Source organism: Microtus ochrogaster, chromosome 6 (assembly GCF_000317375.1).
Source record: "Microtus ochrogaster isolate Prairie Vole_2 chromosome 6, MicOch1.0, whole genome shotgun sequence".
Taxonomy (NCBI): Eukaryota; Metazoa; Chordata; class Mammalia; order Rodentia; family Cricetidae; genus Microtus; species Microtus ochrogaster.
Window position 1 is genome coordinate 26,436,882 of NC_022013.1, and position 11,874 is coordinate 26,448,755.

Below are 11,874 nucleotides of genomic sequence, written 5' to 3' on the forward strand. Positions count from 1 at the left end.
AGAGGTCAGGGGTCTAGATGCCTGGAACGCCCTCGATCTCAGCTTCCTCATGACTATGACTACAAATGTCAACTTCAATGGTACAGATTTTCTTAAATAAAGCTAATTTACCTCTCCAAACTGTTCTTTTTTAAAATATTTATTTATTTATTATGTATACAATATTCTGTCTGTGTGTATGTTTGCAGGCCAGAAGAAGGCACCAGACATCATTACAGATGGTTGTGAGCCACCATGAGGTTGCCGGGAATTGAACTCAGGACCTTTGGAAGAGCAGGCAATGCTCTTAACCACTGAGCCATCTCTCCAGCCCTCCAAACTGTTCTTAAGCACCCAGTGTGCTCAGCAAAGTGTTAAGGGACTCTGAGGGGAGATTTGTTTTCAAGATGTTTGGGAAGTCAGGAAGACATGGGCATAGATACCAACTCTGTGTTCTTTTCTCTTTCCTGCTCAATCCCTGTCCTTGGGTTATGGGGCACACAATGCCAAGCCGTCTCCTAAGCTCCTACACCAACATCCAAAGATCTCCTGGACAGCTCCTCCTAAGACTTTAAATTCAAACGGGTATTGGGGGCAGCGGACCATCTGACAATGCGGAGATAGCTCCCCAAACCGAGAATTAATTGTCAGGTTAAAATATCAAGAAACCCTCTGTGGTCTATAGCCAACTTCCTCCCTAAGCCCTCTGGAATTCCTGGTCCTCTGAATCCCAGGCTCAACTCATCAGCTCTGGCAATTACCTCTGACAGTTCAGCTTTCCCATGCTCCTGCTAACCCCACCTCCTGCACAATGTTAACTTTGACTAAACCCCCCTTCGTTTCTTTTGTAGATTACAAAAAATAGCCCCCTTGCTCATGCCTTTAATCCCAGCTCTTCCAGGCTTTAGGAGGCAAAGACAGGTGGATCTCTGGAGGCAATTATGCCAGCTCTGACTTCTCATTCTGTGGGTTGGGTAGTACCCATCCTTCTTTGAGCAGGGCCTGCAGTAGCCGTTGGTTCCGTTTCTGATCTCTCAGGGAAGGTAAAATTCCCATCCAGGTACTTGATCCTGGCTTCACTGATTTCCCACCCAGATGAGTGCCCATGGGTGGTGTCCGAGTTGCCTTAGGTCGGTGCGATACTGGTCTCAGTTATCTATGGTCCTCAAGCTTCCTGGAGGAGCAAAACTGCTTCTACGACACAGTTAAGCCCTGCCTCTTAGCCTACGGTGGGGTATCAGAGAGCAGGGTCCGTGCCTTTGGTGCATATATTTTTATAGCCGTGTGCACTCCCTCCCTGTTGGCCGGTTTGAGCCTCATCTCCTGTTGGGAGAGGCTAGCTTTCTTGGGGATGTTTCTCATGAGCGTCTGCTCATCTCACCAGAGTCTTTAAGAAAGTTTCTGACTTTGGGGTGTTCTCTAGGAGTCCCCACTTCCTCACAGCTGCCGGCACTCTAAACCCGAGATTACGGTACCTGCTCTAATTTTTCTGTTCAGCTTCCAGCTATTGGGTTTCTGCGAACTAAGTCGATTTCCAGGCAGCGAGCTCAGCCTGACCCCGATCTTTGGGTGCCGCCCCCTACCCCACTCCCTGGCACTCCGGACCGCGACTCGGAGAGAAGACGCGGGCCGGCGCCAAGCTGGTCCAACTGGTTCTGAGCAGGAAGTCTCCCGCCTTCGCCCCCAGCAGCAGTGCAACCCCGCGCTAGCCCCGGCTTCGCTGCAGCCCGCAGTTCGGTGGACAGTCCCGCAGAGCGGCCGCGCTGGAGACCCGCCCCGGCGGAGATCAGCGCGGCTTTGTCTGGGACGCCCACACCCCAGAGGCAGCTCCGGGGGCCGGCGAATGGGAGCGCGGCGGCGCGGGGCAGAGCCGGGCTGAGATAAGCGGCCATGTGACCCTACCTGGCGCGGGGGAGGGGCCGCAGGTGAGCGGCGGAGCGCGGAGCTCGGCACGCGGCGGCCGCGGGGCTTGGCAGCATGTCGGTCAGCAGAAAGGACTGGTCCGCGCTGTCCAGGTGAGAGCGGTCACCGAGGCTGGGTGGGCCGGGGCTGGGGTGTAGTTTCGCCTCTTCGGATCTCCTCTCCCGGACACAGGCCTGCTACCCTGGTGGAGCGGGACCCTGGTCTTGTTGCTTTTCGTGGGGACAGACTTGAGACCAAACTCTCGACCCCTCAGATGACAGGGAGGGTGGTTTCCCTGCTCCGCAGCTTCCTGTCCCCTTAGGTCCTAAAGAATAGGCTAAGAGAAGGCTGGTCCGCAGCCTGGACAGCCCAGGGTGCCACTGTCTGTGAGGGCAAAGGAACATTTTACGGGGCTGGGAAGGTCCAAGAGTTACTCCAAGCCTTATTCTTGAGTGGACCCCCAGTCTCTGCTCCTCTCTAAAGAGTTTTAGAGTAGGTCTAGGGAGTGTCCTTTAGCCCCACCTAATGGAGTCAATGGAGCCGGAATCTGTGACTAGGGTCAGAGAAAGCAGCTCCCCCATCCTAAGAGAGGCTCAGATTCTCAGCTCGCATTTGGGGTGGCATCTACGCTGGGAGCAGGATAGTTGCTATCCCTGCCCATGTTGCTATTTAAGTTTGTGAACTGGTCCCAATGGGTCAGAAACTGTATGTGCTATGCCTGCTTGCTGGACAGCCTATCAGATTCAGAGCAGCCTAGGAGGGATGGGTACCTAAGAGGCAGCCCCTCTCTTTGTGCCTCCTCTTGGAGCTGCCCCCTACCTCTCCAGAACCATTGAAATGAGCATCTTTCCTCCCCTGTCCTTCCACTGAGTCCCTAACTTGGAATGCATCCTTTGTCTTAAGGGAGCAGAGGCCCACACTGGAGCCCTGCTCTTCCTATTTCTTAGGCTCCAGTCAGGGTAAAATTGGCCTCTTGTCCCTTCTCAAGTGGACTTAGGTCTTCAGGCCTACTATGGGGTCAGAGCTATCTCGTAGGTGCAGCCTAGCAACACTCTAGCAGCAAGGGTACCATAACCTTGCTTATCAAGGCATCTCACACAATTTCCACCACCTAAAAACTGCTGCCCCTTGGCGTCTCCCCAAGGGCTTCAGAGGGTTTCGCTTTTTTTCTTTCTTTCCTGTTTCTCTTTTCTGTTTCACTCTCTCACAGACTCTCATCCATTTGACCTCCTCAGACCCTTGGGACCCTGCTCTGAGGTATGGGTGCCCTCAGTCTTAGTACAGAGAGGCCCATGGTATCTAGAGAAGGGGAAAGGTAAGCCAGAAGGAGGGTGAGATCCATTGCTCTGGAGAGGGAACCCAGGCTGCCTTAGAGGTCAGACACACCCCAGGGAAGGTATGTGCCGAGGGTGGAGCTGGTGCGGGGGCAAGGCCTTGGACTCTGCCTGTGGGTCAGTGTGCGCGGGGTTGGTGCAGGAGTGTCTTTGTTTCTGGGTGTGGGCACGTTAGTGCCTATGAATGCATGTTCAGATACAAGCAGTGCAGCGTCTGTGTGGGTGAGCATGTTTATGGCCTGTGTAGAGATGCGATGCCCATGTGGGCAGCTGAGTTTGCTCCCAATGAGTTCCATCTAAATGGTTGCTGAAGATGTTAGAACTGCGTGTTAGGTTATAAATACAAAACAGGGCTCACTTCCTTCAAAGTGCCCAGACTGCTGAGGGTGTTTGTAATTTTATTCTATTTACTTTTTTGTTTTCAAAGCCTCCCCCCCCCCCCGTGTGTGTGTGTGTGTGTGTGTGTGTGTGTGTGTGTGTGTTTGGTTGGGGGACTACGATTTTTAATGGGGATGAGGTCTGGTCTTAGCTTGTCCGCTGCTCAGTTGGACATAGACTTCTGTGGCTGCAGGGTGGGGCTGAGTTCCCATGGGATGTCCATGCTAAGTGATAGTGAAGCCTTGGGGAACCAGTCCTGCCACCGGAAGACCTAGTCTGGCCTCCCTGCCCAGTCCCAGTCTTCATGGAACCCCGTGGGCAGAGGCAGCTGCTGCCAGCAGTCTCCCTGATGAGACACCTGGAACGGAGGACCGCTCCTGTTCTGCTCTCTGAATGCGCAACAAGCCCCAGCGGGCTGCAGGAAAGGGCTGGAAAGGGCTGTGAGTCACCAGCAACCGAGCCTCCCAGGGTGGCCTTAACTAGAACCAAAGCAAAGACGTGAGGCTGTACACGCTGTCCTTAGCCATGAGGCTCAGGAGCTGCAGACCTGGGGCAGGGCAGTGGAGAGCTGCTTGCCCTGGCCAGCCTTGTCCTTTCCTCCAGTGCTGACCTGGTGACCAGTGAGGATCTGCCAGCCTGTCTGTGGGGGGTGAGGGGTGGATCCGAGAGCACGGGGACTAAGTGGCCAGTGGTTAATCATTTCCTTGCCTGGCCCTTAAACAGCCTTCTCACCTCCCGTGCCTCTCTGGATTTTCCTGATACTTTTCTTTAGACTGTCTGGGGCAGAAGGGACCTCAGACCATGCACAATAGCTCCTCAGCGTGTGGAGGGGGAGCTGGAGGCCCGTCTGGTCAGGAGCTGAAGGTTGGCCCAGAGTCGCAGCCACCCTGAAGGCCCTTCCACTGTTCTTCCCTTCCCCAGGTCCAGCTCTTTGAGCCCCAGGGTTCACTAAGTGCTTCTGGAGCATCTTTACGAACCCTCTAGCTACTTGAACCAGAGCAGCTGAGCCTTCATCTGCCCTGTACTTGGCTTCTCTGTGACCCCTGGGGAAAGTGGGTTCTACTCCATGTGTAACAGGGCAGTGATGTCTTTAGCCATCCATGAGAAAGGGTGGAGTTGATGAATTGGGAGGAAGGATGGATAGCAGCCTCACCTGGAGGTGCAGAGAGGGACATAGTTCCCCTAGTGAAGGCCAGGAGGCGGAGGAAAGGGTGTGGAGAGGAGTGAACAGCGAGCTGCTTGGCTGGGCTGCACGGTCAGCTGCCAAGTCTCTGGGCTGTACGGCCTGCAAATTCCACAGAGGGTCTGGCTCTAGGGCTTCATAGTTGCTGGCTTTTCCCAAACCGCAGTTCTTGTAACTGCACCCTGAGCGTGGCTACCCTGCTCCTGCTCGGGCCCCCTTTTCCTTCTGAATGTTCAGCTGTTAGGCTCCAATTTGGACCAGCACTTGCAGGGCATCTTTTCTGGTCCATGCGGGCATGACACTTTGAGACGGTGACTCAGGTGGAAGGTCTCAGTTCCTTCTTTTTAGTAACCAAGCCCCGTCCAGAAAGTTATGAACTCCCCAAGCCTCAGGCTTCTCTGAGTCTAGTTAGGTAGCACCACCTTGCTCATAGCTATGTATGGATTAGCATCAGTGGTATTTGTAAAGTGCTAAGACCACCCTCCTTCATTCTTTTACTTATTGATTTGTTTTTCACCATATTTGAATTTTCAAGCCCCGTTTTAAGCCCCCAAAATAATTGATTTATTTCTGGGGTTCCAGTAATTGTACCTGCTAAGGAAGCTGACCTTTGGTCTTCCTTCTCTTCCATTTCTGTCCATTTTTTCTTTACAGGCCAATAATCTTTGCTTATTGGAGACAACATTCTTCTCCTGGGGTGGGGTGAGGTAATGAAAGGACTCATGTTTTGCTGGGTGTCAGGAGATTTCTGAGTAGCAGGTGTTGGTGACCACATCACCCTTCTTGAGTGTTGGGGTCTGAGCATAAAGCTTGGACACACTAAAGGACACCTGGCCCTGACTTCTGCAGCTAGCTCTGTCCCATGCTCATATGAGTCATGAGTTCAGGCTGATGGCACACCACATAGGGCCCCAGAGGAGGGCAAACAAACCCCCTGCTTCCCCAAGGGCAGTGAGCAGCCTATGGGAACAGTGTTGCTCATGGTCAAGGAATCCTGGAGGCTCCAACCCAGCCCTACTGGGTGTGGGTCGGGAGTGTTCACTTTCCTCTGGATATGGACCTTCTCTGGAGGGTAGGAGTTGTTCCCAAGCTAGGATGGGGCAGGGTGCATGCAGAGTGAGAGCAGCAAGAGTGTCCCTGTTTGTACACCAGCAGAAGTTGGTGGAGGAGAGAGACCATAGGTTTGTGTGCAGTGTGGGGATGAATGAAGAATAAGTCCGTAAACATTCAGAGATTATGGGGCTCATGTGAAGGCCCAGGGGAGTCCTGCTTAATACCCATGGTCAAGGCCATAAAGAAAAACCCCAGCCCTTTTCCCTTTGCACTGAGGCAGGATACAATTGTGACTCAGATGAGCAGAGGAACTGAGGTTGCCCATATAATAGTGGAACTGGGATATTCCAGAAGGTTCTCTTTTATGGTAGCTCCTTTCCTTGAGGTGATGAGCAGACACCCCCTTTCCTATGTAGAGAGATGGGGCAGATTGCCTTCAGCCCCGCCCCCGACTGCCTCCCTCTGTGCATTCTTCTGCATCAAGGCAGACATCGGAGATTTCTCAGGAAGAGGAGAGTCTGGATTCTGCCAGTGACATTTGCATCTTCTGCACTCGTTGGCACTGGCTATGTGCTGGTCTCCATGTCAGATGCCAGAGGTCTTCAAAATCTGCTGCTCTGTCCTTGCTCCTGCCTAGCTCCTCTGTTGGCTGTCCCTAGCCTATCCTCTTCCTCTGAGCCCAGTTCTTACACTGCGGCTTTGCACTCACAACCCCCCTCTGGGACCCTGTGCCACCAGAGAGACCCTGCTGGCTCCTTCTCTTGAACCAGGTCTCTACACCCAAGCATTTCTCTCATTCCAGTCGAGTCTAATTGTTTTGTCCTGGCTTTGCTTCCTTGCTTGTTGTTTGACTCCCCTAACCTCCATGAAGGCAAATGTGTTATTTTCTTGTCTGTTGGACTTTAGCTCCTAGAATCATGCCTGACCTGTAGGCCCTCAAGAAGCACTGGGTTAGTGAATGTTGGCTCTATAGATAGGATGCTCAGCCCGGGAGAGCAGTCCTTTTCTAAAGTGAAAAGGGGAAGGTAGTGACTTGCCCAAGAGCAAGAGAACTAGACCAGGTCCCGAGTAGACCCCAGAGGCCCACGCATACATTTCATATGTGGTGCAGTGTGTACAGATTGTAAGTTTTGCAGCAGGGCTAGTCAGGAAATAGACACAATGAGAAGGACAGGCCCCTTCTCCCTGTCTGGGGTTTTGATTTTTGTCTCTTGCTGACACCCAAAAGGTTTTTTGTTTGTTTGTTTGTTTTTTGTTTTTAGCATTAGTGACTAAATCACTTTAAAAAGACTTGTACACCCCGTTCTGAGAAATCTCTTAAGTGAAATAGGTAAACATGGCTAGCACATTATACCTTAAACCCGACCTCACTGTAACATATGTATAAGTAAGGGTCTCTTTGAAGAAGGTTTTTTTTTTTTTTATCTCTCTTCTCTTCTTCAGCTGCAAGCCAACACAACCTGCTTTTCAAAAGTTGCCTCTCCAAGGACAGAACTATGCATAGGGAAGAGGAATATGCCAAGGCATACTTTCCTCAATACCCAAACTTAGTTACAGATTAAGGGTACCTTTCATTAGAGCCGTTAACTGTTTACTTGTTGTTTGTCTGTGGACGGAGAGAAAGTGGGCGGGGGGTGGACAATAGGTGGGTTTCTGGTAGAGTATGCGGTAAAGATGGTGAGAGGGGCAAGTGCACGGGTTGGTTGGATTGCCAGACGCCTGGCTGGCTGCATGAATGGATTAGTGGGAGGCTGTTCGGCTGCCTGAACGTGTCTAGTTAGCCCCACAAATGCGAGGTCACAGGAGTGGAAACCAGACGTAGAGTATGTGGGGTTTCCTTGCTGCTCCCGGCAGGTAGAACATGGCTTTAAAAGTTGAGGGAGGCCCTGAGAAGTGGAAGGATGCAGTGGTTTTCTCTTGGTCTCATTTCTGAGTTACCCTTACCCCGACCACCAGAGGCCAAGGGCTTTTGTGCAGAGCGAGCAACTTTGAGGCAATTCCTCTGTTATTGTTTGTCAAGAACTCAGAAGAGCGAGGACCTTGATGAGGTCACCTTCTTCCTTCAGAGAGAACTTTGCCACCTTCCCTGTTCCCATCATCCAGAGACCTTCTGCTCCCACAGGAAAATCCAGCACAGGAGTATGAGTATCCCAAGGGGCATTGGTTATGCTGGAGGATGTCTTTGGTTGTCCCAAATGGACACTACTTCTGCTGGCATCTAGGGGTGTTGCTTGGTACCCTGCAAGGCAGCTCCTTACAAAGAATTATCTGGCCGAAATTCAGTGATGCCAACCAGGAGACACTCTGGTCTAACTAGATCCCTGCAAGTTGTAAAGAAAGGAACTGCTCTGAAAGATTAAATTTTCTAGTAGTCACCTTAAAGAAGAAGTAAAATGGGAAAAAATAAATAATGTATCTTATTTGCTTTAATACACCCCATAGTGATCATTTCAATAGGGAGTCAATATATACTTTTTATCTTTCTTTCTTCTTTTGATAACAGACTTTCAGTGTGTAGCTCAGAGTAGCCTGAGGTTCTTGGGCTTAAGCCTTCTAGCTAGCTGGAACTACAGGCTATCACAGAGAGTTACACTGTTGCAGTGAGAAATTTTGTACTTTGTTCTTCATCCTGGGTCTTTGAAATCTGGTGTGTGTTTGTACTTACAACCTCTCTGCCCCAGCATCAGCACTGCAGTGCCACAGGGCCGCTGGCCACAGGGCTGACTGAAGGCAATTGTCTTCTCTTCTGTGGAAGTCTCGTTAGGGAAGGTGCCTCCCGGTCTCTGGGCTGTGCTGATGCCTGCCTTCTTCCCCTAGCCTGGCCAGGCAACGGACTTTGGAGGATGAAGAGGAACAGGAGCGAGAACGCAGGCGGAGACACCGCAACCTGAGTTCAACCACAGACGATGAATCTCCAAAAGTGACCCAGAATGGAGCTCAGAGATCTGTGGAGAGGTATGTGATTGGGTTAGGATCTGAACATCATTTCTCCATTCTGAGTGGAAGCAGGGGACCTACCTGCCCCAGAAGACTATGTGAAATCTGACCTGCTAGAGATTTGGTCCAGGAATAGGTTAATGAATAGGAATAGGTGGGAAGATGAAATTTAAGTTCCTCACCATCCTCAACCAAAGTGTGGTCCCTACATTCGTCATCACACTCATGGAGCTGTTTGGTGAGCCTGTCCATGAGCCCTACTCTGCTGGACATTTTATTTATGTATGTGGTCCCTCCATCCTCATGATGTCTGAGAGGCCACTGTTGATAACTTGTTTCACAGGAGGAGAGACTCAGGAAGCATGCTTAGATAACTTATCAAGGACCTGTACCTAGTTGAGTGTGGCGACAGTGTCTATCCAGCTTTGTCAAATGTCCCTTAAACAGGCTACCTCCCCATACTGACTGTCTCTATTCCAAGGGGAACAAAAGGGGACCAATCTTGACATCTAGGTTTGGGGATTATGAGGGAAAGGAAGAGAAGGACCCAGAACTTCCTGAATGTTGCCAGTGTGCTAGGACTTTGCTCTCATGGGATGGCTCTCGTTTCACCGCTTAACAAGCTCAGTTTACAGGTTTGGAAAGCTCAGACAGTAAGTTAATTTGCCTGAAATCACATGGAAAGCAGGGTGACAGCAGGCATAGACTCCTTTGGCGAGAGACTAGGACCTCTGAGTTTTGCACAATTATTTTATGTTGCTCTTGTTCCTTTATATCTCTGAATGAAGGAAGACCAGGCTGTGTTCCGTGGACTGATCTAAACCCAGGGCTGCCACCACGTTTCACGCATACCCTATGGAGGACAGAATGGGGCCTCAGAAGCCCTGGCTTTCCTTCTAGCTCCCTACCAGTTACTTCCTATGGCCTCCTCTAAGTTCTGATGGACAGAGCCTGAACTCACTCCTTTGAACCCTCCTGGCCAATATTGCTCCAGGTCTAGAACCTATAAAGCAGTTGCTTGATCAGTATTAGTTGATGTGGATGAACAGGGAACCGTTCACTGTACACTGCACAGCAATCTGTGATTTTCACTAGAGCCCTGGGGTGCTTTGCTCAACTTACCCTTCAGAAGGGTGGTACGGTACACAGAATGCAGAAAAGTGGTTATTTTTGAAATAGTGGTGGTGGGACAGGGAGAGCAGGGTCTGACTTATTTGCTTCCTCCTTGGTGGCCCTGGAGGCGTCTCACTGAGTCATCTGCACCCAGGATCACCCTCACTCCTGACGTCATCTGATTCTGTCCACCTTGACTCCCTGTGTCTTTTGATTCAGGCTTCCCAGTGTGGAGGAAGCAGAGGTCCCCAAGCCATCACCCACAGCCTCCAAAGATGAAGAGGAAGACATACAGGCCATCCTTAGGACTCGTAAGGAACGGCGACAGAGGCGGCAGGTGATAGAGGCTGTCCAGGCTCCGGTGCAGGAGACGCTAGAGGGGGAAAAGGACAGCCCAGGCCATGAGCAGACTTCGACACAGCCCCTTGTGCCTAAGAAGAAAGCGGAGCCCCTGCCTCGCCGGAGACTGAGCCGGGAGCAGCGAGGCCCTTGGGCCCAGGAAGAAGAGCCCCTAAAGGGAAGAGAGCTTGGGGGAGGGGGAAAGGAGCTTCCAGAGGAGGCAGAGGTCCAGCAGAAGACCTTGGTCTCTGAGAAAGCGCTTGGCCCAGAGAAGACGCCAGTGCCTGCCAAGAGACTGACTTCAGAGAAAGCCTGCCCCTCAGAGAAGGGGTCAGCCACAGAGAAAGCATCCCCGGCTGAGAAGAAGCACAGCCCAGAGAAGTTGGTTCTAGAAAAAACGAGTGTGTCAGACAAGTCGCCCATCCCCGAGAAGACACTCACATCTCTGAAGACAGCAGCACCAGAGAAAAGGCCTGCTCCAGTTCTAGAAAAAGCCGTGGTCTCTGAGAAGATGCAAGAGAGGAGGCTGGTGTCAGAGAAAGCATCCATCTTTGAGAAGTCACTAGTCTCAGAGACAAAGCTGACTTCAAACAAGGCAACAGCCTCAGAGCAGCCTCCAGGCCCTGGAGGAAGCCAGGCCACCACAAGGGAGCCCAGAGGAAGGGCTGTCCCTGGGAAGAGCCCACCTTCCTCTGCAGAGCAGTGTACAACAGACCCTCCGACTAAGGCGTCTCGCTTCCCACCCATCACACTCCAGGTTGTCATTGCCCCTTTCCCCTTTGCCCTCCTTGACAGTCCAGCCCTGAGGCCTGTATCTCCCTTGTTTCCTCCTCTCCTCCCTTGTTGGGCTGTCCTTGGCAATTTTTTTCTCTCCTAGCTAGTCAGAGTTCCTAACTACTGTCCGAATAGGGCACTGAGTCAGAGGCAGATTGTTGGAACCAAAGGGGCCGTGTGCAGAGTACTGGGGTCTCCAACCACATCCTCATCCAGGTCCTGGACTCCGGCCCCCAAAGCCATTTATGTCTGTTCAGAGCCTGGGTAACCTTGTTCCCTGTCCACTACAGAGCCTGCCAAGGAAAAGGACACCCATTAAGCACGGGAACCTTGGGCTAGATAGCAAGCTTAGACAACCTCAGATCTTTCCAAACTAAAGCTCTGCCTGGTGGTTGGGCTACACGAGGCTGTGTGGTCACTGTATAGCAGGGGCGGGAGAGTGAGACATCTCTAGCTTTTGGAATGAGCCAGGTCATCTGAAGGCCTCCTGGAAGTTTGGGTTTGGGGGCCTCTTGGGCCTAGGAGCACCTTACCCTTTTACGGAGGAAGGTGAGTTCTCATCTGACATCTTTGTTTCACTCAGGTGAAAATTCCCAGCAAGGATGAAGAGGCAGACATATCCTCACCTACTCTGCTCACTTACAGCAGCTCCCTCAAACGCTCCAGCCCCAGGACCATCTCCTTTCGGGTAAGGGCTGGGTGAAGCCTAGTCATTAATCCACCGCAGAGTAGGCAAAGGAAACCAGGACCCATTAAGCAAGAGCCTAGGTTATACAACAGGAAGTCTCTTTAGACAGGCAGGAGCTTTGACTTTCCAAGGTGCCCAACGCGAGCAGGCTGAAGACCTAGGAAGTGTGTGTGTGTGTGTGTGTGTGTGTGTGT

The 11,874-nt window shown here is 51.7% G+C and overlaps 1 protein-coding gene across 1 annotated transcript in view; it reads left to right on the forward strand.

The window, feature by feature from the left end:
- Positions 1-1,792: 1,792 nt before the first annotated feature.
- Lad1 (ladinin 1) overlaps positions 1,793-11,874 on the forward strand; it is a 13,712-nt gene continuing 3,630 nt past the window's right edge. The window contains exons 1-4 of the mRNA XM_005348408.2: positions 1,793-1,994; positions 8,647-8,784; positions 10,099-10,975; positions 11,576-11,680. Coding sequence (XP_005348465.1) covers positions 1,957-1,994; positions 8,647-8,784; positions 10,099-10,975; positions 11,576-11,680 — 1,158 coding nt within the window. The 5' untranslated portion in view covers positions 1,793-1,956. The remainder of the gene's footprint in view (positions 1,995-8,646; positions 8,785-10,098; positions 10,976-11,575; positions 11,681-11,874) is intronic.